At 44.0% G+C, this 25,704-nt stretch overlaps 1 protein-coding gene across 2 annotated transcripts in view; it reads left to right on the forward strand.

Moving 5' to 3' along the window:
• LOC121543205 (cingulin) overlaps nucleotides 1-25,704 on the forward strand; it is a 37,000-nt gene extending 11,296 nt beyond the window's left edge. For both annotated transcript variants that reach the window (XM_041852930.2, XM_041852929.2), the window contains exons 5-20: nucleotides 14,045-14,140; nucleotides 14,831-14,952; nucleotides 15,206-15,317; nucleotides 15,453-15,665; nucleotides 16,087-16,235; nucleotides 17,311-17,431; nucleotides 17,511-17,723; nucleotides 19,463-19,684; nucleotides 19,801-20,049; nucleotides 20,446-20,616; nucleotides 20,916-21,167; nucleotides 21,442-21,525; nucleotides 21,611-21,729; nucleotides 22,029-22,137; nucleotides 22,438-22,601; nucleotides 24,988-25,704. In XM_041852930.2, the coding sequence (XP_041708864.2) occupies nucleotides 14,045-14,140; nucleotides 14,831-14,952; nucleotides 15,206-15,317; nucleotides 15,453-15,665; nucleotides 16,087-16,235; nucleotides 17,311-17,431; nucleotides 17,511-17,723; nucleotides 19,463-19,684; nucleotides 19,801-20,049; nucleotides 20,446-20,616; nucleotides 20,916-21,167; nucleotides 21,442-21,525; nucleotides 21,611-21,729; nucleotides 22,029-22,137; nucleotides 22,438-22,601; nucleotides 24,988-25,129 (2,538 nt within the window). In that variant the 3' untranslated portion in view covers nucleotides 25,130-25,704. The remainder of the gene's footprint in view (nucleotides 1-14,044; nucleotides 14,141-14,830; nucleotides 14,953-15,205; nucleotides 15,318-15,452; nucleotides 15,666-16,086; nucleotides 16,236-17,310; nucleotides 17,432-17,510; nucleotides 17,724-19,462; nucleotides 19,685-19,800; nucleotides 20,050-20,445; nucleotides 20,617-20,915; nucleotides 21,168-21,441; nucleotides 21,526-21,610; nucleotides 21,730-22,028; nucleotides 22,138-22,437; nucleotides 22,602-24,987) is intronic.

Raw genomic sequence — 25,704 nt, forward strand, 5'->3', positions numbered from 1 at the left:
TGACCCTTGAATGTTTTGGTACAGCTACTGGAGAGCTCTTCTTTGTCTACACCCATTCAGCATCGTTCACACCCTCTTAAGCTTTAGCCCCACCCATCTCTTTAAGGATTCACATGTGAGGCCATGTACTTAACAACCAAAGATTTCAAGACTAAAGGCTGGTTTATACTACGGGTGTGTTCGTAAATTTAATCTGGAGTGTGCTCTGGGCATTCGTAAACTGAGCGTTGTCAGATTGTCCGTTCGTAAATTCAGAGCATTTCGCTCTCGGGAGCGTTCAGAGCGCACACTGGACGCTCTGGCCGAAGAGTTGATCCGAGCGTTCTGTCCTAACAGCAGTCAAGCACCCAAGCTAACTGGCTAACGTTGGCTAGCTTGCTAGCTACTTCCAGACACAAATGAGAGAACAGCTCACTCTGACCAGTTTACTCGCCCTAGCAGAGCTGGTTAGGCTGTTTTTATGTTATTCAGAGCGTTGGTGACTGCAACTGTGCTGCTGGCAACAATTTAATTACGCTTTTTTGCCAATGTTTACTGACAACGGCCATATTCAACGGCTGTTGAGCGTTCGTAATTTCGTCAGTTATTCTGCGCTCTGGCACACTCAGACGAGAGTGCTCTGAAATCGGAGTAGATAGCCAGAGCGAATTTACCAGCTACGTCTATCGACAGTTGTCGCAGTGACGTGAACATTCTATTGAAATGGTTACTTGCATAGTGGAGTCTTTTGTTTAGACATGTACAGTGGGGAGAACAAGTATTTAATACACTGCCGATTTTGCAGGTTTTCCTACTTACAAAGCATGTAGAGGTCTGTAATTTTTATCATAGGTACACTTCAACTGTGAGAGACGGAATCTAAAACAAAAATCCAGAAAATCACATTGTATGATTTTTAAGTAATTAATTTGCATTTTATTGCATGACATAAGTATTTGATCACCTACCAACCAGTAAGAATACTGGCTCTCACAGACCTGTTCGTTTTTCTTTAAGAAGCCCTCCTGTTCTCCACTCATTACCTATATTAACTGCAACTGTTTGAACTCGTTACCTGTATAAAAGACACCTGTCCACACATTCAATCAAACATACTCCAACCTCTCCACAATGGCCAATACCCGAGAGCTGTGTAAGGACATCAGGGATAAAATTGTAGACCTGCACAAGGCTGGGATGGGCTACAGGACAATAGGCAAGCAGCTTGGTGAGAAGGCAACAACTGTTGGCGCAATTATTAGAAAATGGAAGAAGTTCAAGATGACGGTCAATCACCCTCGGTCTGGGGCTCCATGCAAGATCTCATCTCGTGGGGCATCAATGATCATGAGGAAGGTGAGGGATCAGCCCAGAACTACACGGCAGGACCTGGTCAATGACCTGAAGAGAGCTGGGACCACAGTCTCAAAGAAAACCATTAGTAACACACTACGCCGTCATGGATTAAAATCCTGCAGCGCACGCAAGGTCCCCCTGCTCAAGCCAGCGCATGTCCAGGCCCGTCTGAAGTTTGCCAATGACCATCTGGATGATCCAGAGGAGGAATGGGAGAAGGTCATGTGGTCTGAAGAGACAAAAATAGAGCTTTTTGGTCTAAACTCCACTCGCCGTGTTTGGAGGAAGAAGAAGGATGAGTACAACCCCAAGAACACCATCCCAACCGTGAAGCATGGAGGTGGAAACATCATTCTTTGGGGATGCTTTTCTGCAAAGGGGACAGGACAACTGCACCGTATTGAGGGGAGGATGGATGGGGCCATGTATCGCGAGATCTTGGCCAACAACCTCCTTCCCTCAGTAAGAGCATTGAAGATGGGTCGTGGCTGGGTCTTCCAGCATGACAACGACCCGAAACACACAGCCAGGGCAACTAAGGAGTGGCTCTGTAAGAAGCATCTCAAAGTCCTGGAGTGGCCTAGCCAGTCTCCAGACCTGAACCCAATAGAAAATCTTTGGAGGGAGCTGAAAGTCTGTATTACCGAGCGACAGCCCCGAAACCTGAAGGATCTGGAGAAGGTCTGTATGGAGGAGTGGGCCAAAATCCCTGCTGCAGTGTGTGCAAACCTGGTCAAGACCTACAGGAAACGTATGATCTCTGTAATTGCAAACAAAGGTTTCTGTACCAAATATTAAGTTCTGCTTTTCTGATGTATCAAATACTTATGTCATGCAATAAAATGCAAATTAATTACTTAAAAATCATACAATGTGATTTTCTGGATTTTTGTTTTAGATTCCGTCTCTCACAGTTGAAGTGTACCTATGATAAAAATGACAGACCTCTACATGCTTTGTAAGTAGGAAAACCTGCAAAATCGGCAATGTATCAAATACTTGTTCTCCCCACTGTAGCTAGCTAACTAGTGAAGCAATGAACCATAATCCCAACTCATAAGGTTACTACCCTGCATGAATCTGCAGGTAGCTAACCAACCAGGTTCAATGTTACCTAGCTAAAATTATGCTATAACTAGCAATGCAAATGGCTCTGAGATACGAATAATATTACTACACAGATCAAACACGTAACATTAGCTACCGAGCCAGCCAGCTAACGTTAGCTAGCTAACGGTACACTTTAACTTGAAATGAAAATGAGTTTCTGACAAAATTAGAAACGTGTAATATCTGAAAATGTAGCTAGCTAGACTCTCTTACCCGTATACATGGATGCTTCTCCCTCTCTGTCACGGATGCCATGGTTGTTCTTAGTTTGAAGATGTAATCCAGAGACAGGTGTTTGATACCACAGCCTTCTGTGTGTTGTCTTTTTGACTCCGTCTGCATATTTGCAATCAAACGCCAGAATTTTCTCCATCTCCTTAGCTATCATACTCTAATTCCACTGATTTCAAAACTCAGTCCTCCAGAAATTGTAGAGCAACATTTATGAAGTTCTACTACGTGATATCTTTCAAACAAGCCGTGTTAGAAAGGATTACCTACACATACCGACCAGCTCACGTTATAGACAGAAGCGTGCTACATGGCAGACCAATCCGAACTCATCTCTCGGCATGTCCAGCCCACTCATTATCTCAGCCAATCATGGCTAGCGGGAAGGTTGCTGTCTTTTTCGGTGGCTAAACCAACTAGGCTCGTAATGTTAACAATTTTATTCATATTTACAGATGGCATACAAGTTTGTTATTAAGGCACATGAAAGTGCACATGTTCCAGAAGGCATTTCTGGCCAAAAACGCATTTTGATAAAAAATTACTTTACGTTCAAATGGCTCTCCTGTGTAGTGACGCGCGACATATGCCTAGTTTCCTCAAACGAGTCACATTTTGTTGTGTTACAGCCTGATTTCAAAATGGATTAATGCTGCAATATGTAACTTTTTGGGCGACCTGACCAAATTCACATAGAAATGGGAGCTATAGATCTGTCATCCTCATTGAAAGCAAGTCTAAAAAGCGGTAGATCTGTTCTATGTACGTCTTTTACTTTACTTGCGTCTTTTACTTTCGGTTTTGTACACCAGCTGAACATTTGTATTTATTTGCAAAGATATTTCACAACGGTTTAGATGGTACAATGATTCTCGACATTATACATTGCTTGTTTTGTCACAAACTGAAATTAGGCAAACTATTAGAATTTTAGCAAGCAGGAAATGGCGGAGCAATTTCTGCATATTGCAACTTGAAATATATATTTTTTCTAAACCATCTACACAATTTTTTGTTGTTGATTGTTTTGCAAATGAAATGCATAAATATCATAAGTATTCACACCACTTTGCTATGACACTCCAAATTGAGCTCAGGTGTATCCAATTTCCTTTGATCATCATTGATGTCACTACAACTTGGAGCACACCTGTGGCCAATTCAATTGTTTGGACATGATTTAGAAAGAAACACACCTGTCTATATAGGGTCGTCTATATATAGGGGCCTACAGTTGACAGTGCATGTCAGAGCAGAAACTATACCATTAAGTCCAAGGAACTGTCTCTCCGAAAATAGAATTGTGATGAGGCATATGTCTGGGGAAGGGTATAAAACAATTTTTAGTGTTGAAAGTTTCTAAGAGCACAGTGGTCTCCATCATTGGGAAATTGAAAAAATATGGAACTACCCAGACTCTGCCTAGAGCTGGCCATCCGACCAAATTGAGCAATCAGGCAAAAATTACTTTGGTCAGGGAGATGACCAAGAACCCAATGACCACTCTGACAGAACTACAGAGTTCCTTGGCTGAGATGGGAGAACCTGCCAGAAGGACAACAGCCACTTCACACCATTCTGGGCTTTATGGGAGTGGCCAGACGGAAGCCACTCCTGAGAAAAAAGGCACACCTGGAGCACACCTGGAGTTTGCAAAAAGGCATGTGAAAGACTGGCATAAGGCAAAATATTCTGTGGTCTGAAAATATTTGAACTCTTTGGCCTGAATGCAAAGCACTATGTCTGGAGAAAACCAGGCACAACTCATCACCCGTGTAACACCATCCATACCGTGAAGCATGGTGGTGGCAGCATCAAATGAAATTGTATTTGTCACATACACGTGTTTAGCAGATGTTATTGCGGGTGTAGCGAAATGCATCATGCTATGGGGATGTTTTTCAGCGGCAGGGACTGGGAGACTGGTAAGGATAGAGGGAACAATGAATGGAGCCAAATACAAGCAAATTCTTGATGAGAACCTGCTTCAGAGTGCAAATGACCTTAGACTGGGGCGAAGATTTATGTTCCAACAGGACAATAACCCAAGCATACAGCCAAAGCAACGCTGGAATGGCTTCAGAACAAGAATGTGAAGGTCCTTGAGTGGCCCAGCCAAAGCCCAGACTTAAATCCCATTTGAAAATATGTGGGAAAAACTTGAAGATTGCTATTCACAGCTGCTCCCCCATCTAACTTAACAGAGTTTGAGAAAATCTGCAAGGAGGAATGGCTGAAAATCCACAAATCCAGATGTGCAAAGCTGAGGAGATGTGATGTGTGGGGGTGCTTTTGCTGTTGACAATGTCAGTGATTTATTTAGAATTCAAGGCACACCTAACCAGCATGGCTGCCACAGCATTCTGCAGCGATACACCATCCCATCTGGTTTTGCCCTTAGTGGGACTATCATTTATTTTTCAACAGGACAATGACCCAACACACCTCCAGGCTGTGTAAGGGCTATTTGACCAAGAAGGAGAGTGATGGAGTGCTGCATCAGATGACCTGGCCTCCACAATCACCCGACCTCAACCCAATTGAGATGGTTTGGGATGAGTTGGACCACTGAGTGATGGAAAAGCAGCCAACAAGTGCTAAGCGTATGTGGGAACTCCTTCAAGACTGTTGGAAAAGCATTCCAGGTTAAGCTGGTTGAGAGAATGCCAAGAGTGTGAAAAGCTGTCATCAAGGCAAAGGGTGGCTACTTTAAAGAATCTCAAATATAAAATATATATTTTGATTTAACACTTTTTTACTACATGATTCCATATGTGTTATTTCATAGTTTTGATGTCTTCACTATTATTCTACAATGTAGAAAATAATAAAAATAAAGAAACCCTGGAATGAGTAGGAGTGTCCAAACTCTTGACTGGTACTGTGTATCTACAGAAATAAGGCAGATCCTGCTTGTGTTGCCTGTTTGGTTGATAGCCTACTGATTCCGTGAGCACCAAGCCTCACGCAACCATTTCACAAATCCGTCTGTTTGTAATCTTTACTATGCTGTAATAAGGGCTTTACACTTTTTTTTCATTAGACCAGCCTCTCTGGTATTATTGATTTAGTGTTTACAGTGTTCCAAATTGTCCGAAAAAAAAATATATTTATAATAATAACCCTATTTTTCCTTGATCTTGTTGTTGTTGTTATTATTATGATCAGCATTATAATAATAAGTAATGTCATTATCATTACTAGGCTTAGTATAGCAGCCTTGTATAGCCACCATCGAGCTGTAGGCCTAAGAGCACATCCTGTTTAGTCTTAATACCGTAACTTACTTAGGCCTATATTTCAATAGTTACAGTTGAAGTCGGAAGTTTACATACACCTTAGCTAAATACATTTAAACTCAGTTTTTCACAATTCCTGACATTTAATCCTAGTAAAAAATGCCCTGTCTTAGGTCAGTCAGGATCACCACTTTATTTTAAGAATGTGAAATGTCAGAATAATAGTAGAGAAAATGATTTATTTGAGCTTTTATTTATTTCATCACATTCCCAGTGGGTCAGAAGTTTACATGCACTCAATTAGTATTTGGTAGCATTGCCTTTAAATTGTTTAACTTGGGTCAAACGTTTCGGGTAGCCTTCCACAAGCTTCCCACAAAAGGTTGGGTGAATTTTGGCCCATTCCTCCTGACAGAGCTGGTGTAACTGAGTCGGGTTTGTAGGCCTCCTTGCTCGCACACGCTTTTTCAGTTCTGCCCACACATTTTCTATAGGATTGAGGTCAGGGCTTTGTGATGGCCACTCCAATACCTTGACTTTGTTGTCCTTAAGCCATTTTGCCACAACTTTGGAAGTATGCTTGGGGTCATTGTCCATTTGGAAGACCCATTTGCGACCAAGCTTTAACTTCCTGACTGATGTCTTGAGATGTTGCTTCAATATGTCCACATAATTTTCCTTCCTCATGATGCCATCTATTTTGTGAAGTGCACCAGTCCCTCCTGCAGCAAAGCACCCCCACAGCATGATGCTTCCACCCCCATGCTTCACGGTTGGGATGATGTTCTTTGGCTTGCAAGCTACCCCCTTTTTCCTTCAAACATAACGATGGTCATTATGGCCAAACAGTTCTATTTTTGTTTCATCAGACCAGAGGGTATTTCTCCAATAAGTACGATCTTTGTCCCCATGTGCAGTTGCAAACCGTAGTCTGGCTTTTTTATAGCGGTTTTGGAGCAGTGGCTTCTTCCTTACTGAGCGGCCTTTCAGGTTATGTCGATATAGGACTCGTTTTACTGTGGATATAGAAACTTTTGTACCTGTTTCCTCCAGCATATTGACAAGGTCCTTTGCTTTTGTTCTGGGATTGATTTGCACTTTTCGCACCAAAGTACGTTCATCTCTAGGAGACAGAACGCGTCTCCTTCCTGAGCGGTATGACTGCTGCGTGGTCCCATGGTGTTTATACTTGCATACTATTGTTTGTACAGATGAACGTGGTACCATCAGGCATTTGGAAATTGCTCCCAAGGATGACCCAGACTTGTGGAGGTCTACAGGTACACCTCCAATTGACTCAAATGATGTCAATTAGCCTATCAGAAGCTTCTAAAGCCATGACATCATTTTCTGGAATTTTCCAAGCTGTTTAAAGGCACAGTCAATTTAGTGTATGTAAACCGACTTGTCAAAACTATAGTTTGTTAACAAGAAATGTGTAGAGTGGTTCAAAAACTAGTTTTAATGACTCCAACCTAAGTGTATGTAAACTTCCGACTTCAACTGTATATAGGCTACTGTATCAATCAATCATTTATTCGTTCATGTCATCACACAGCATATGAGTTATTCATGATGTGAAATGCAATCAAGCATTTTAGATTGAAAATGAAATAACAAAGCGACCATTGAATAATTAGCGTAAACAATAAATGGGCCTAAACCGTTACATTTCGGGAAATTACATTCACGAATTAATGCGACTGTTTTTAGTGTTTGCTGTAATAAAGGCTTGACAAAAACAAAAAATGACTCCGGTACACTTATCTTATTTAGTGTTGTTTACATTGTTCCAAACGGTGATAAAAATTATATTGTAATCTATACAGCACCTGTTTGGCATACATAAGCCTAATATGCACGCAGCTCTTGCTCCTTACCTTCTTTTTCTTGATCTCCAGTATTTTCCACAACTAGTCACATTTATTCCACACATCTGACTTCCCCTTTACCTCTTGCGCAACCGGTAAACATTCCCCTGTTTCGAGTTTACTTGTCACATCCTCTGCATCCATTTTTCTGTTAATGTGTTCAGAGTTTATAACCAATTTATTGATGTGATTATGATATGCTAAAGGTCAGGCCCTACTGGTCACGTGCATGCGAAGCATACGTGTGTCACGTAAAGAGAACAAGGGTTGAGGGAATAGGGAATGTTTTTTCCTAAACAATTTAGGGATTTCTGTAACAACTTTTCATTCAGAAATGGCTATAATTATGTTTCAGCTTGAGCAACACGGACAGCGCTATACACACTGATGTTCTGTGGTGGTCGCTGCAGCAGGGAGGAGAGCGAGAGAACGGGAGCTAGTCACAAAGTCACTCACTGTCTTTTTTTTTTACACAGCGCAGCAAGTCTGAGCCAGTCGGCACAATCAAATCAATTGCGGTCGGACTCCCTCTAATCATTTGTGTCTTAATTATTTCATCAAACAGTTCGCTTAAAGCATCAGACAAGCTCAGTGCTTATAGTTGATTTGATTAAAACACAAATGTCTATAAATGGAAAAATATGATTGGTCGGAAGAACAGACAACTCTTGGTCGACCAATATATATTTTTTCCGGACAGCTGTACTCTGTACACCTCAACAGTACTCTAATATACATCTCTTTACACCTTAGTAGTACTCTAATATACATATCTATACATCTCAACAGTATTCTAATATACATCTCTATACACCTCAAGGTACTCGTATACACAGTAAGCTCCAAAAGTATTGGGACAATGTCAAATTTTGGGGTTGTTTTGGATCTGTACTCCAGCACTTTGGATTTGAAATTATACATATCGGATGAATAGTTTAGAAATTACAGCACTTGTTGGACATAGTCCTGTCCCCCTTGTTTTAGGGGACCAAAAGTATTAGAACAAATTCACATATGTGTATTAAAGTGGTAAAAAGTTTAGTATTTGGCCCTATATTCCTAGCACGCAATGATTACATCATGCTTGTGACTACAAACTTGTTGGATGCATTTGCCGTTTGTTTTGGTTGTGTTTGAGATTATTTTGTGCCCAATAGAAATGAATGGTAAATAATGTATTGTGTCATTTTGGAGTCACTTTTATTGTAAATAAGAATAGAATATGTTTCTAAACTCTTCTACATTAATGTGGCTGCTACTATGATTATGCATAGTCCTGAATTAATCATGAATAATGATGAGTCAAAGTTACAGACGCACAAATATCATACCCCCAAGACATGTTAGCATTTTTTTTGGGGGGGGGGATATTTATGCCTCAAACTTTCTCACTCATCATGATTCACGATTCTTTTAGGATTATCAGTAATCATGGTAGCGTCCACATTAATGTAGAAGAGTTTAGAAACATATTGTTATTTATAATAAAAGTGACTCCAAAATGACACAATACATTATTTACCATTAATTTCTATTGGGCACAAAATAATCTGAAACACAACCAAAACAAACAGCAAATGCATCCAAGTTTGTAGTCACAAGCTTCATGTAATCAGTGTGTGCTAGGAATATGGGACCAAATACTAATCTTTTGACTACTTTAATACACATGTGTATTTGTCCCAATACTTTTGGTACCTTTAAAATGGGAGGACTATCTACAAAAAGTGCTGTAATTTCTAAACTGTTCACCTGATATGGATGAAAATACCCTCAAATCAAAGCTGACAGTCTGCACTTTACCCTCATAGTCATTGTATCATTTCAAATCCAAAGTGCTGGAGTACTGAGCAAAAATTAATGATGTGGTGTAAAATGTGTCACTCTCCCAATACTTTTGGAGCTCATCTCTATACACCTCAATAGTCCTCTAATATGCATGTCTATATACCTCAATAGTACTCTAATATGCATGTCTATATACCTCAATAGTCCTCTAATATACATCTCTATACACCTCAATAGTCCTCTAATATACATCTCTATACACCTCAATAGTCCTCTAATATACATCTCTATACACCTCAATAGTCCTCTAATATACATCTCTATACACCTCAATAGTCCTCTAATATACATCTCTAGACACCTCAGTCCTCTAATATACATCTCTAGACACCTCAATAGTCCTCTAATATACATAAAATCAAATCAAATGTTATTGGCCACATGTGCCGAATACAACAGGTGCAGACATTATAGTGAAATGCTTACTTACAGCCCTTAACCAACAGTGCATTTATTTTTAATAAAAAAGTAAAATAAAACAACAACAAAAAAGTGTTGAGAGAAAAAAAGGGATAAAATAACAGTAGGGAGGCTATATATACAGGGGGGTACCGGTGCAGAGTCAATGTGCGGGGGCACCGGCTAGTTGAGGTAGTTGAAGTAATATGTACATGTGGGTAGGGTTAAAGTGACTATGCATAAATAATTAACAGAGTAGCAGCAGCGTAAAAAGATGGGGTGGGGGGGGGGGGCAGTGCAAATAGTCCGGGTAGCCATGATTAGCTGTTCAGGTGTCTTATGGCTTGGGGGTAGAAGCTGTTGAGAAGTCTTTTGGACCTAGACTTGGCACTCCGGTACCGCCTGCCGTGCGGTAGCAGAGAGAACAGTCTATGACTAGGGTGGCTGGAGTCTTTGACAATTTTGAGGGCCTTCCTCTGACACCGCCTGGTATAGAGGTCCTGGATGGCAGGAAGCTTGGCCCCAGTGATGTACTGGGCCGTACGCACTACCCTCTGTAGTGCCTTGCGGTCGGAGGCCGAGCAGTTGCCATACCAGGCGGTGATGCAACCAGTCAGGATGCTTTCGATGGTGCAGCTGTATAACGTTTTGAGGTTCTGAGGACCCATGCCAAATCTTTTCAGTCTCCTGAGGGGGAATAGGCTTTGTTGTGCCCTCTTCACGACTGTCTTGGTGTGTTTGGACCATGATAGTTCGTTGGTGATGTGGACACCAAGGAACTTGAAGCTCTCAACCTGTTCCACTACAGCCCTGTCGATGAGAATGGGGGCGTGCTCAGTCCTCTTTTTTTTTCCTGTAGTCCACAATCATCTCCTTTGTCTTGGTCACGTTGAGGGAAAGGTTGTTATCCTGGCACCACACGGCCAGGTCTCTGACCTCCTCCCTATAGGCTGTCTCATCGTTGTCGGTGATCAGGCCTACCGCTGTTGTGTCGTCGGCAAACTTAATGATGGTGTTGGAGTCGTGCCTGGCCATGCAGTCATGGGTGAACAGAGAGTACAGGAGGGGACTGAGCACGCACCCCTGAGGGGCCCCCGTATTGAGGATCAGTGTGGCAGATATGTTGTTACCTACCCTTACCACCTGGGGGCGGCCCGTCAGGAAATCCAGGATCCAGTTGCAGAGGGAGGTGTTTAGTTCCAGGATCCTGAGCTTAGTGATGAGCTTTGAGGGCACTATGGTGTTGAATGCTGAGCTGTAGTCAATGAATAGCATTCTCACGTAGGTGTTCCTCTTGTCCAGGTGGGAAAGGGCAGTGTGGAGTGCAATAGAGATTGCATCATCTGTGGATCTGTTGGGGCGGTATGCAAATTGGAGTGGGTCTAGGGTTTCTGGGATAATGGTGTTGATGTGAGCCATGACCAGCCTTTCAAAGCACTTCATGGCTACAGACGTCAGTACTACGGGTCAGTAGTCATTTAGGCAGGTTATCTTAGTGTCCTTGGGCATGGGGACTATGGTGGTCTGTTTGAAACATGTTGGTATTACAGACTCAGTCAGGGACATGTTGAAAATGTCAGTGAAGACACTTGCCAGTTGGTCAGCACATGCTCGGAGTACACGTCCTGGTAATCCGTCTGGCCCTGCGGCCTTGTGAATGTTGACCTACTTAAAAGTCTTACTCACATTGGCTACGGAGAGCGTGATCACATAGTCATCCGGAACAGCTGGTGCTCTCATGCATGCTTCAGTGTTGCTTGCCTCAAAGCGAGCATAGAAGTGGTTTAGCTCGTCTGGAAGTCTTGTGTCACTGGGCAGCTTGCGGCTGTGCTTCCCTTTGTAGTCTGTAATAGTTTTCAAGCCCTGCCACATCCGACGAGCGTCAGAGCCAGTGTAGTACGATTCAATCTTAGTCCTGTATTGACTCTTTGCCTGTTTGATGGTTCGTCGGAGGGCATAGCGGGATTTCTTATAAGCGTCCCGGTTAGAGTCCCGCTCCTTGAAAGCGGCAGCTCTACCCTTTAGCTCAGTGCGGATGTTTCCTGTAATCCATGGCTTCTGCTTGGGGTATGTACGTACGGTCACTGTGGGGACGACATCATCGATGCACTTATTGATGAAGCCAGTGACTGATGTGGTGTACTCCTCAATGCTATCTGAAGAATCCCGGAACATGTTCCAGTCTGTGCTAGCAAAACAGTCCTGTAGCTTAGCATCTGCGTCATCTGACCACTTTTTTTATTAACCGAGTCACTGGTGCTTCCTGCTTTAGTTTTTGCTTATAAGCAGGAAACAGGAGGATAGAGTTATGGTCAGATTTGCCAAATGGAGGGCGAGGGAGAGCTTTGTATGCGTCTCTGTGTGTGGAGTAAAGGTGGTCTAGAGTTTTTTTTTCCTCTGGTTGCACATTTAACATGCTGGTAGAAATTAGGTAGAACGGATTTAAGTTTCCCTGCATTAAAGTCCCCGGCCACTAGGAGCGCTGCCTCTGGATGAGCGTTTTCCTGTTCACTAATGGCCTTATACAGCTCATTCAGTGCAATCTTAATGCCAGCATTGGTTTGTGGTGGTAAATAGACAGCTATGAAAAATATAGATGAAAACTCTCTTGGTAAATAGTGTGGTCTACAGCTTATAATAAGATACTCTACCTCAGGCGAGCAAAACCTAGAGACTTCCTTAGTATTTGATTTTGTGCACCAGCTGTTGTTTACAAATATACACAGACCGCCACCCCTTGTCTTACCGGAGTCAGCCGTTTTATCCTGCCGATGTAGCGTATAGCCCGCTAGCTGTATGTTGTCCATGTCGTTGTTCAGCCACGACTCGGTGAAACATAAGATATTACAGTTTTTAATGTCCCGTTGGTAGGATAACCGTAATCTTAGGTCATCCAATGTATTCTCAAATGATTGAAGATTGGCTAATAGGATTGATGGGAGAGGCAGTTTACTCGCTCGCCGTCAGATCCTTACAAGACACCCCGACCTACGTCCACGATATCTCAGTCTCTCTCTCATGCGAATGACGGGGATTTGGGCCTTGTCGGTTGTCTGTAGGATATCCTTCGCGTCCGCCTCGTTGAAGAAAAAATCTTCGTCCAATACGAGGTGAGTAATCGCTGTCCTGATATCCAGAAGCTCTTTTTGGTTATAAGAGACGATGGCAGAAACATTATGTACAAAATAAATGACAAAACGCGGAAAAACACACATAATAGTACAATTGGTTAGAGGGCTGTAAAACGGCAGCCATCTTCTCCGGCGCCATTCTGTAGTCTCTATACACTTCAGTAGTACTCTAATATACATCACTATACACCTCAGTAGTACTCTAATATACATCTCTATACACCTCAGTAGTCCTCTAATATACATCTCTATACAGCTCAATAGTCCTATAATATACATCTCTATACAGCTCAATAGTCCTCTAATATACATCACTATACACCTAAATAGTCCTCTAATATACATCTTTATACACCTCAGTAGTCCTCTAATATACATCTCTATACACCTCAGTAGTCCTCTAATATACATCTCTATACACCTCAGTAGTCCTCTAATATACATCTCTATACACCTCAGTAGTCCTCTAATATACATCTCTATACACCTCAGTAGTCCTCTAATATACATCTCTAGACACCTCAATAGTCCTCTAATATACATCTCTATACACTTCAGTAGTCCTCTAATATACATCTCTAGACACCTCAATAGTCCTATAATATACATCTCTATACAGCTCAATAGTCCTCTAATATACATCACTATACACCTAAATAGTCCTCTAATATACATCTTTATACACCTCAGTAGTCCTCTAATATACATCTCTATACACCTCAGTAGTCCTCTAATATACATCTCTATACACCTCAATAGTCCTCTAATATACATCTCTATACACCTCCGTAGTACTGCTCATCCGCTTATTTCAGCTTGTCATTGGTGGTGCTAGCTGTCATTCTATGGGGTATCCACTAAAGTCACTCTCTCCTCTCAGCCCGGTGAGAGCTCTGGTGAGGAGTGGAGGAGAGAAAAGAGGGATCTGGAGAGGAAGATGATGGAGCTACAGACCTCCCTACAGGAGGAGAGGAGGGTGAGTGGAGGAGAAAAAGAGGAAGGAGTGATAATTTGGGACGTGATGGAAAGAGCGGAGCGATGGTGTATGTTTGGCACCTAGGGAGCTCTCCCAGTGAGCTGTAATGAGAGAGAGCTGTTTCAACAGTACACACACCAGCTGAGCCCACTGTGTGTGTCTGTGTTTTCTGAGAGGCGCTGCTGTTTTGGTTTTTAGTGGGAGTCTAATCTGAATAAGTGCCATAAAAGCCCTGTAAATGGGCCACAGATTATTTAAAACAGTTTAAACAAACCTGTTGGGTTAAAGGTAGACACACTCACACAGTATTCTATCTGATAATGAGTCATTATGTGTTGGTTTAAGGGAGTTGGGCTGGTATTTAACTCTTAACACCCTATAATCACTTAATCATGGATGCGCAGAACAAGCATAGAGAGAAAATATGTAGAGCACACGTTTCAATAGAGAATCATGCCTGTTCTACAAAACATTTCTAATGGTGTGATTAAAATACTACCTCTCTTTGTCTAATGGTGTAATTAAAATACTACCTCTCTTTGTCTAATGGTGTAGTTAAAATACTACCTCTCTTTGTCTAATGGTGTAATTTAAAATACAACCTCTCTTTGTCACCGCCACACTGTCTGATGTTGTTGCTATTTGTGGTTGTCGTCATGTAGCCTACAGTACAGTTTTGTGTGTGCATAGGGCTCTGTGGGCAGGTCTGATCCTGTGTTAAAGGCAGAGCTGGAGTCATGTCTGGATGAGAACATGCAGCTCCAGGAGACTCTGGACAGGAAGAAGACTGAACTACACCAGACACACTCAGAGTGAGTAACAGTGACCAGGACAATTGACCTGGGTAGAAAGAAACAGTGAGTGGAACCAGGCAGGTTGAGACTGATTCCAGGCCGCTGGATCATAGCTAATGGTCCCTGGTGGTTATAAAGTATGGCTTATTGAAAGGTTATTTGTTAGTGTTGAGGTAAAGAGCATCAGATCTGTTTGTAAAATAGATTTTATCTCAATGAGAATAACCTGTATAAATATAGGTTAAGTTAATAAATCAAGTGTCTCTATCAGGCTGAGTCAGTTGCGTATGGAGAGAGAGAGTGCTGAGTCCAGAGTCAGAGAGATGGAGGACCAACTGGTTGAACTGCAGGAGGAGCTGAGGAGAGAGGATGGCAACAAGACGGTAACACAACACAACACAACACACACACACACACATTTGGGTGGTCTTGGTCTTGAGACACAAGATCTTTGTTGTGCACACTCTTTGTAATTGTCCTGTACGAATGTGTTAACTGTGTGTGTTGTGTGTCTACAGGACCTGGTGACGTGCCAAGCGTCTCTGTCTGAGGTGTCCATGTTGAAGCAGAAGCTGGAGGATTCTCTGAGACAGAGAGAGAGGGAGCTGACAGCCCTGAAGGGAGCTCTGAAGGACGAGGTGGCCACGCACGACAAAGAGATCGAGACGCTCCGAGAACAGTACAGCACTGACATGGAGAGACTGAGGAGTACCATGGAGCAGGTGTCACAGGTACACACACACACACAAGGTTCAAAGTTTATTCACCACATCCACAGGATACAACAGGTGGAAAACAGTACAGTGAAATTTCCCAAGAAGAGCTCTTTCCCAAACGCGCGCGCTGAGGGAGCAGCAGAGCGTAAAGTGATTGAAACCCACTGGACTTGCTTCACACAAAGGAGCATTATAGCAGGAACAACAAGTGATTACACAAAGTTACGTTTGACTGCACAGACAAAGCCACAAGTAGCAGACAAACAGTAGGTCAGCTGATCTCACATTCTTACAGTGACACGTCTTACTCCTCCTCCCCCGCTCTCTCCCCTCCCCCTCTCTCCCCTCCCTCTCTCTCCCCTCCCTCTCTCTCCCCTCCCTCTCTCTCCCCTCCCTCTCTCTCCCCTCCTCCTCCCCCCTCCCTCTCTCTCCCCAGTCTCAGGCGGGTATCGAGGCAGAGCGGTTGCGTGTGAATGCGTCAGTGCGTACTCTACAACAGCAGCTGGAAGACTGCAGGGACGAGAGTGGCCACTGGATGGAGCAGTTTCACAGTACTAGAGATGAACTACGGACCACCAAACAGGAGTGAGTACACGCACACAGGCTCTTCACTCTCTGTTAAACCACTTACGGCTGTGTTAAACAACTTACGGCTGTGTTAAACCTTAGCCTACAATTTCCGCATCCCCTCGTGGAAATCGAATTAACATAATAAAAAAATCCCATCGATCCGTCTGTTTAAGCTAGAGTTATGTTTTTTTGTTTTTGCATGGGCTGTGTCTCAATCCACCGCATCCGCTGATATCGCTATTCCGCATCTGCGGTGAAAAGTGGCAGAGCTACAGCGGTGTTTGTTAGACAATGAGAAATCCCGAAAATTGTTCTTCTCACAAAAACTTCTGTAGCGTACGAACTATTGAAAGATGAGACGATCACGAAAACAATGGTGTTTTGCTCTAGGACTCTCACAAGACTGGTCTGAAGTCAGTACATCCTCTTCTGCCAACTTCTGTCTGAAGCGTCCGAACGGTTTGGGCTACACAAGCCTCACAAGACTCCTCTGAAGGCCCCCGGCCTACCAGTTAAAACAATTAATGGAAATATATATGGAGATAGTTTAGAGCCTAAAAAAAATCTCAGATATAGAACAGACACTTCAGAACAAACTTCGTTTTAGATTTTTTTTTTGTACTATCTGTTGTTCCATGTAGTGAATCTGTTATTCAATGTGTTTCTATTGGCTAATAACAGTATTACGAAAATCCATCCAGAATTATTTTTGATACCTTAAGGGGTCTTAAAATTCCAAATCAAATAGCTAAATAATCCTTGGTATGACCATCTTAAAACAACAACCCCCCCCCCATAGCAGTGTAGCTGTCTATAACTGTGTAGTTTGAGTGACATTGTAGTTAAACCAGCTTCCGTGTTTCTCTATTTGACTGACTGTTGACTGAAGAAATTGTGATATCATAGAATGACCTAATTTTAACAATAACAACAAAACTTTTGAACGACTTTGATGAACTGATATCAGCAATGGAGATTGAACTGTAGCGTCTGTGATCAAACTAAACGATGGCTGATCAGGGCTTATCAGTGACTTGATTTATAGATTTTGAAATGGATCTTGTAGTGGTTCAAATGTTGTGTGTTGCAGGATACTGCAGGCTCGTCTGGAGAAAGAGGAGCTTGAGGAAGAGCTGAATGAACTACAGGAGAGAGTCAACACCATGAAACAGCAGATACCAGACCCCAGTCATACACACACACTCAACCAGGTACACACACACACTGATACTGACAAACATACACACTCAACAAGGTACACACTGACACTGTTCTCCGCTGTCCTTTCAGGAGCTGCAGAGTTTGCGTGCCGATCTGCAGCAGGCCCAATCAGAGGTAGAGAAGAAAAGGGCGGAGCTCGATAAAAAGGTAATGGAGGTAATCTCCCTGAAGAAGGCCAACCAGGAGCAGGAGGCGGAGCTGAAGTATGAGATGGACAGGCTGAGGGACCAATCAAATCGAGCCAAAGAGGATCTGGCCAAGGCCCAGGAGAAAACCAAACGGGTGTGTGTTGTGTAGTACCAGCTACAGTGAGGGAAAAAATTATTTGATCCCCTGCTGATTTTGTACGTTTGCCCACTGACAAAGAAATGATCAGTCTATAATTTTAATGGTAGGTTTATTTCAACAGTGAGAGACAGAATAACAACAAAAGATTCCAGAAAAACTGTTGTAGACACACATTTATAGACACACATGTTATAAATTGATTTGCAATTTAATGAGGGAAATAAGTATTTGACCCCTCTGCAAAACATGACTTAGTACTTGGTGGCAAAACCCTTGTTGGCATTCACAGAGGTCAGACGTTTCTTGTAGTTGGCCACCAGGTTTGCACACATCTCAGGAGGGATTTTGTCCCACTCCTCTTTGCAGATCTCCAAGTCATTAAGGTTTCGAGGCTGACGTTTGGCAACTAGAACCTTCAGCTCCCTCCACAGATTTTCTATGGGATTAAGGTCTGGAGACTGGCTAGGCCACTCCAGGACCTTAATGTGCTTCTTCTTGAGCCACTCCTTTGTTGCCTTGGCCGTGTGTTTTGGGTCATTGTCATGCTGGAATACCCATCCACGACCCATTTTCAATGCCCTGGCTGAGGGAAGGAGGTTCTCACCCAAGATTTGACGGTACATGGCCTCGTCCATTGTCCCTTTGATGCAGTGAAGTTGTCCTGTCCCCTTAGCAGAAAAGCACCCCCAAAGCATAATGTTTCCACCTCCATGTTTGATGGTGGGGATGGTGTTCTTGGGGTCATAGGCAGCATTCCTCCTCCTCCAAACACAGCGAGTTGAGTTGATGCCAAAGAGCTCGATTTTGGTCTCATCTGAACACAACACTTTCACCCAGTTCTCCTCTGAATCATTCAGATGTTCATTGGCAAACTTCAGACGGGCCTGTATATGTGCTTTCTTGAGCAGAGGGACCTTGCGGGCGCTGCAGGATTTCAGACCTTCACGGCGTAGTGTGTTACCAATTGTTTTCTTGGTGACTATGGTCCCAGCTGCCTTGAGATCATTGACAAGATCCTCCCGTGTAGTTCTGGGCTGATTCCTCACCGTTCTCATGATCATTGCAACTCCATGAAGTGAGATCTTGCATGGAGCCCCAGGCCGAGAGAGATTGACAGTTATTTTGTGTTTCTTCCATTTGCGAATAATCGCACCAACTGTTGTCACCTTCTCACCAAGCTGCTTGGTGATGGTCTTGTAGCCCATTCCAGCCTTGTGTAGGTCTATAATCTTGTCCCTGACATCCTTGGAGAGCTCTTTGTTCTTGGCCATGGTGGAGAGTTTGGAATCTGATTGATTGATTGCTTCTGTGGACAGGTGTCTTTTATACAGGTAACAAACTGAGATTAGGAGCAGTCCCTTTAAGAGTGTGCTCCTAATCTCAGCTCGTTACCTGTATAAAAGACACCTGGGAGCCAGAAATCTTTCTGATTGAGAGGGGGTCAAATACTTATTTCCCTCATTAAAATGAAAATACATTTCTAACATTTTTGACATGCGTTTTTCTGGATTTTTTTGTTGTTATTCTGTCTCTCACTGTTCAAATAAACCTACCATTACAATTATAGACTGATCATTTCTTTGTCAGTGGGCAAACGTACAAAATCAGCAGGGGATCAAATACTTTTTTCCCTCACTGTATGTGACTGGGAAAGATGGCCACTTTCCCTCCCTTATGTTCACCATCTCCATCCTTCTCTCAATCACTCACCTCTCCTTTGTTTCTCTCCATAGCTCCCTGACCCGTCGGTAGTGTCTGGCCTGCAGTCAGAGCTGACTGATGCTCATGGGGAGAGAGTTAGACTGGGAGAGAAACTCTCCAGCACTGAGCAGGAGCTGCAGACCAACACAGAGCGGCTGGCCAGAACCCAGACAGAACTAAACGCTCTCAGAGACTCACAGCAGGAGCAGGAGGAGGCTAACACACGCCTCCGAGAGAAACTCTCATGCCTGGAGGTGAGACCTACACACTGCTACACACACAGTCTGTAATACACACACACATTACATAAACTCTTTCTTAGTGGGTGTTAGTTGTGTTTCACAGTATGTAAATGTGCGTGTACCCCCAGGCCCAGCTGGCGTCCAGTGCGTCAGAGAGTTCGGAGGCAGAGCTGTCCCTCCAGGCGGAGTTGAGGGGGCTGAGGCAGGAGCTTGACGAGGCCAGGAGAGGAGCCTCTCGGCTGGGCCAGGACCACCGGCAGCTCAGCCTGCGTCTGGAGGAGAGGGAGAAGGAGAGGGACCAGCTCACACACACCAACACACAGCTGGAGGAACAGAGGAGACAGCAGGAGCGGTCCCTGGACAAACTCAATAAGGAGGTGGAGAGTGTCTACATGTTTTTCTGATGCTCTGTGTACTGCATTCAAGTTACAAATGTACAATGTGCAGATACAAATCTCTCTTTCTCTGTATCTCTCTCTTTCTCTGTATCTCTCTCTTTCTCTGTATCTCTCTCTTTCTCTCTATCTCTCTCTCTCTCTGTATCTCTCTCTCTCTGTATCTCTCTGTATCTCTCTCTCTCTGTATCTCTCTCTTTCTCTGTATCTCTCTCTGTATCTCTCTTTCTGTGTCTCTCTCTCTGTGTCTCTCTCTCTCTCTCTCTGTGACTCTCTCGTTCTTTCTCTCTCTCTTTCTCTGTGTCTCTCTCTTTCTCTGTGTCTCTCTCTTTCTCTGTGTCTCTCTCTCTCGCCCTCCCTCTTTCTCTCTCCATGTAGTTTGAGTCTCTGTCCCAGTCGTCTGGTGAGGAGGTGCAGGTTCTCAGGGCCCAGCTGGAGGAACAGAGAGAGAGATCTCGCAGGGAGATACAGGAGGCCCAGAGGCAGGGCAACGACAGACTGGTAGAACTGGAGAGGAGCCAGACCTCCCTCAAGACACTGGAGGAGGAGGTGAGAGGGAGGGAGGGAGGGAGGAGGAGACTGAGGAGGAAAGGGTCTTCAGGAGGTAATGGTATAGGTCAGGGGCATTCAACTCTGACCCTACGAGGTCCAGAGCCTGCTGCTTTTCTGTTCTACCTGATAATGAATACCACCTACCTGATGTCCCAGGTCTAAATCAGTCCCTGATTAGAGGGGAACAATGAAAAAACGCAGTGGAACCGGCTTCGAGGTCCAGAGTTGAGTTTGAGGGGTGTAGGTGTTTCGTCTTGTTTGACGCTGATCCAGAGTGTGTGTGTGTCGTGTGCCAGGCGTCCCGTCAGAAGAAGGAGCTGCTCTCTGTGGTTGAGGAGAGAGACAATGCTCAGCTGGACAAGGAGCTGCTCACCAACCGCCTGCACCACCTAGAGGCTGAACTGGAGAACAGCAGGAGCAGCCTCACAGACAAGAGCAGGGAGCTCCGCAGCACAGAGGACAAGATGAAACGACTGGAGCTGGAGCTGGAGGAGGAGAAGGGATCTGTGGAGCTACTCACTGACAGAGTGAACAGGACAAGAGACCAGGTACACACGCGCGCACACACACACACACAAAATAGAAATGTGTGTCTAGCAGCTTTAACCGGTCTGTTGGTTGAAAGAACCAGGCCCAGGCTAGGAAAATAATGTATTTGTTAACTCTTGCGCTCTCTCTCTCTCTCTCTCGTCTCCTCTCTCTCTCTCGTCTCCTCTCTCTCTCTCTCCCTCTCTCTCTCTCGTCTCCTCTCTCCCTCTCTCTCTCGTCTCCTCTCTCTCTCTCTCCCTCTCTCTCTCGTCTCCTCTCTCTGTGTGTGTGAAGATAGAGCAGCTGCGTTCAGAGCTGATGCAGGAGAGATCCTCCAGACAGGACCTGGAGCTGGACAAGAATGCCCTAGAAAGACATGTACGTTTAGTCTGTGTCTCCACTGAAATTGCCTTAATGTCTAAGAGTGAAGATTGATTATGCTTCAATATCGCTCTCTCTCCAGATGAAGGAGTTGAAGACCAGAGTATCTGATATGGAGGGTCAGTCTCGTTCCTCAGTAGGAGTGGCTCAGCTGGAGAGTAAAGTTCACGAGTTGGAGGAACGCCTCCACAGCGAGGATAGGTACACCGCACACTACACATCCCACAATGCACCACACCCAGGTACTACATACCCCACAATGCACCACAGAGTCCAGAATATGATATTTTGTAACAAAAGCTGATTTTATGGTTGGTACGGTGGTTTGCCATTAGTTAGAGAAGTGTAGAGCTGCGGTACCTCACTTCAAATTGAGATTCACATTATTGATGACAAGTGAAGCTTATGGTATGATATTATGAACTGGTCACACAACTGCACCCAGAATCACCTTGTTCATGTTTGTGCTAAAGATTTAAGTGTGTGTGTGTCTGTCTTAGGGAGAAGAACTCCATGTTGTCGTCTCAGCGTCGCCTGGAGAAGAAACTGAAGGAGCTCAACTTTACACTGGAGGAAGAGAGACAACAACACACAGAGCAGCGAGACCAGGTATGCATACACACACCAGTGGAGGCTGCTGAGGGGAGGACGGCTCATAATAATGTCCGGAACGGCGCAAATGGAATGGCATCAAACACCTGGAAACCATGTGTTTGATGTATTTGTTACCTTTCCCCAATTCCGCTCCAGTCATTACCATGAGCCCGTTCTCCCCAATTAAGGTGCCACCAACCTCCTGTGACACACACACACTACACTCACTCACACACACACACACACACACACACACACACACACACACACACACACACACACTCACTCACCCTGACTGTGTCCTCTGTGTTGTAGCTGTCTCTGCGTGTGAAGGCTCTGAAGAGACAGGTGGATGAGGGGGAGACAGAGGTAGAGAGGATGGAGGGATTGAGGAGGAAGGCCCAGAGAGAGATGGAGGAACAGATTGAACTGAAGGAGGCCTTACAGGGCAGAGTCACCGCGCTGGAGACTGAGCTCAAGTAAGTCTGTGTGTGTTATTGTGTTTCCAAGTCTCACACACTACCTGATCCACTTAGATGACTAAGTATCTCCTTTCTCCTAGATGTGGATCTTCTTATGGACCAGCCCAATTATTTTTCTTCCACCCAGACCCTCCTCTCTTCTCTTCCACTCCTCCAGACCTCTTTCTGTTCCTCTCTTCTCTTCCACTCCCTCCAGACCTCTTTCTGTTCCTCTCTTCTCTTCCACTCCTCCAGACCTCTTTCTGTTCCTCTCTTCTCCTCCACTCCCTCCAGACCTCATTGGTCATGAGTTCAGTATGCATGACATTTACTGGCAGCCTGTCCACTCCACACAGCCGTGTGTGTGTATCATTCTATGGATCACTGAGCTTCTCTCTGAGCCCTCAACAGAGATGATGCTATTACACACACGTCATTACAGAATAAAGCAGTCTGATTCAAACACACACACTTTGGCAGTCACACTTACCCAGGTGTGTAAAGGTGTCTCATTAAACCCCACTCAACAGTGCTGTGGGAACACACACACACATACACTACCAGTCAAAAGTTTGGACACACCTACTCATTCAAGGGTTTTTCTTTATTTTTACTATTTTTTACATTGTAGAATAATTGTGAAGACATCAAAACTATGAAATAACACATATGGAATCATGTAGTAAAGAAAAAAGTGTTAAACAAATCAAAGTATATTTTATATTTGAGAATCTTCAAATAGCCACCCTTTGCCTTGATGACAGCTTTGCACTCTCTTGGCATTCTCTCAACCAGCTTCATCTGGAATGCTTTTCCAACCGTCTTGAAAGAGTTCCCACATATGCTGAGCTCTTGTTGGCTGCTTTTCCTTCACTCTGCGGTCCGACTCATCCCAAACCATCTCAATTTGGTTGAGGTCGGGGGATTGTGGAGGCCAGGTCATCTGATGCAGCACTGCATCACTCTCCTTGGTAAAATAGCCCTTACACATCCTGGAGGTGTGTTGGGTCATTGTCCTGTTGAAAAACAAATGATAGTCCCACTAAGCCCATACCAGATGGGATGGCGTATCACTGCAGAATGCTGTGGTAGCCATGCTGGTTAAGTGTGCCTTGAATTCTAAATAAATCACAGACAGTGTCACCAGCAAAGCACCCCCACACCATAACACCTCCTCCTCCATGCTTTACGGTGGGAAATCCAAATGCGGAGATCATCCATTCACCCACACTGCATCTCACAAAGACACAGCGGTTGGAACCCAAAATCTCAAATTTGGACTCACCAGACCAAAGGACAGATTTCCACCAGTCTAATGTCCATTGCTTGTGTTTCTTGGCCCAAGCAGGTCTCTTCTTATTATTGGTGTCCTTTAGTAGTGGTTTCTTTGCAGTAATTTGACCATGAAGGCCTGATTCACACAGTCCCCTCTGAACAGTTGATGTTGATATGTGTCTGTTACTTGAACTCTGTGAAGCATTTATTTGGGCTGCAATTTCTGAGGCTGGTAACTCTATTGAACTTATCCTCTGCAGCAGAGGTAACTCTGGGTCTTCCATTCCTGTCGCGGTCCTCATGAGAGCCAGTTTCATCATAGCGCTTAATGGTTTTTGCGACTGCACTTGAAGAAACTTTAAAAGTTATGGAAATGTTAAGTATTGACTGACCTTCATCTCTTAAAGTAATGATGGACTGTTGTTTCTCTTTGCTTGAGCTGTTCATGCCATAATATGGACGAATAGGGCTATCTTCTGTCACAACACAGCTGATTGGCTCATGCATTAAGAAGGAAAGAAATTCCACAAATTAACTACCTAATAATTGAAATGCATTCCAGGTGACTACCTCATGAAGCTGGTTGAGAGAATGCCAAGAGTGTGCAAAGCTGTCATCAAGGCAAAGGGTGGTTATTTGTAAGTCGCTCTGGATAAGAGCGTCTGCTAAATGACTTAAATGTATTTGAAGATAAAATATATTTTGATTTGTTTAACACTTTTTTTAGTAACTACATGATTGCATAAGTGTTATTTCATAGTTTTGATGTCTTCACTATTGTTCTACAATGTAGAAAATAGTAAAATAAAGAAAAACCCTGGAATGAGTAGGTGTGTCCAAACTTTTGACTGGTACTGTATGTGCAGGTCAGCAGTGACAGGGGGGTAGAGACTGCTCTAGTAGACAGCAGTTATCCCTGTATGTACTGTCACACTGGGCAGTTCCCCTATCTGACCAGCAGAGGGCTCTCTCCCTGACATACTACAGGGATCTACACAGTCTACTGTAGAACTCAACTGTCTACTCCTACATGTTTACCGAGACCCACCTACAGCCTCTGTTATAGTGAACAATAGATGATGAAGATAATATTTCTGAAGCTGATGATGATGATGGTGTTGTGTTTCAGGAGGAAGGTGCAGCAGGCGCAGCGTCAGGCCCTGGACTCGTCGGCTCTGAGCTCTGAGGAAGAAGATGATGAAGGCCTGTACGACACCTCCAGCATCACCTCCATCCTCACTGGGAGCAACCTACACACCAGCTCCTGCTAGAGGGAGGGGGGTGTAATGGTGGTGCTAGTGGTAGTGGTGGTAGTAGTAGGATAAAAAGGGGGTATTCTGAGCACTATAGAGAAAGGGAGATGGAGGATAGAGGGAAGGAGGGAGGGAGGTGGATTAAAGGGAGTATTTTAAGCACTACAGGGTTGTAGGGAGGGTAGTAGTGGGAGAGAGGGGGTTATTCTAAGCAATACAGATAGACACCTACACACAGGTACAGTACACTGGGACAGGTCTATGGACCTGCTATAAAAACACTGTCTGAAGGAGGGAGGGAAGGATCACGGGTTCAGGGAGAAGGAGAGGAGGATGACTCACTACACTGGACAGTAGACTCCTAGTGGTACTGAAGTGGAGGATTGTGAGAGTGAATAAGCTCAGATGCCCAGGAGGAATACAAGACAATATACATTTATACAGTAACAGAACACTAGCACATTCTCCCCTAGAGAAGAACAGGCAGTATGACTCACTGTCTAAAGCACGTACAATGACTTTACAGGACTGACTGACTTACAGGACTGACTGACTTACAGGACTGACTGACTTACAGGACTGACTGACTTACA

Source organism: Coregonus clupeaformis, chromosome 17 (assembly GCF_020615455.1).
Source record: "Coregonus clupeaformis isolate EN_2021a chromosome 17, ASM2061545v1, whole genome shotgun sequence".
Classification (NCBI taxonomy): domain Eukaryota; kingdom Metazoa; phylum Chordata; class Actinopteri; order Salmoniformes; family Salmonidae; genus Coregonus; species Coregonus clupeaformis.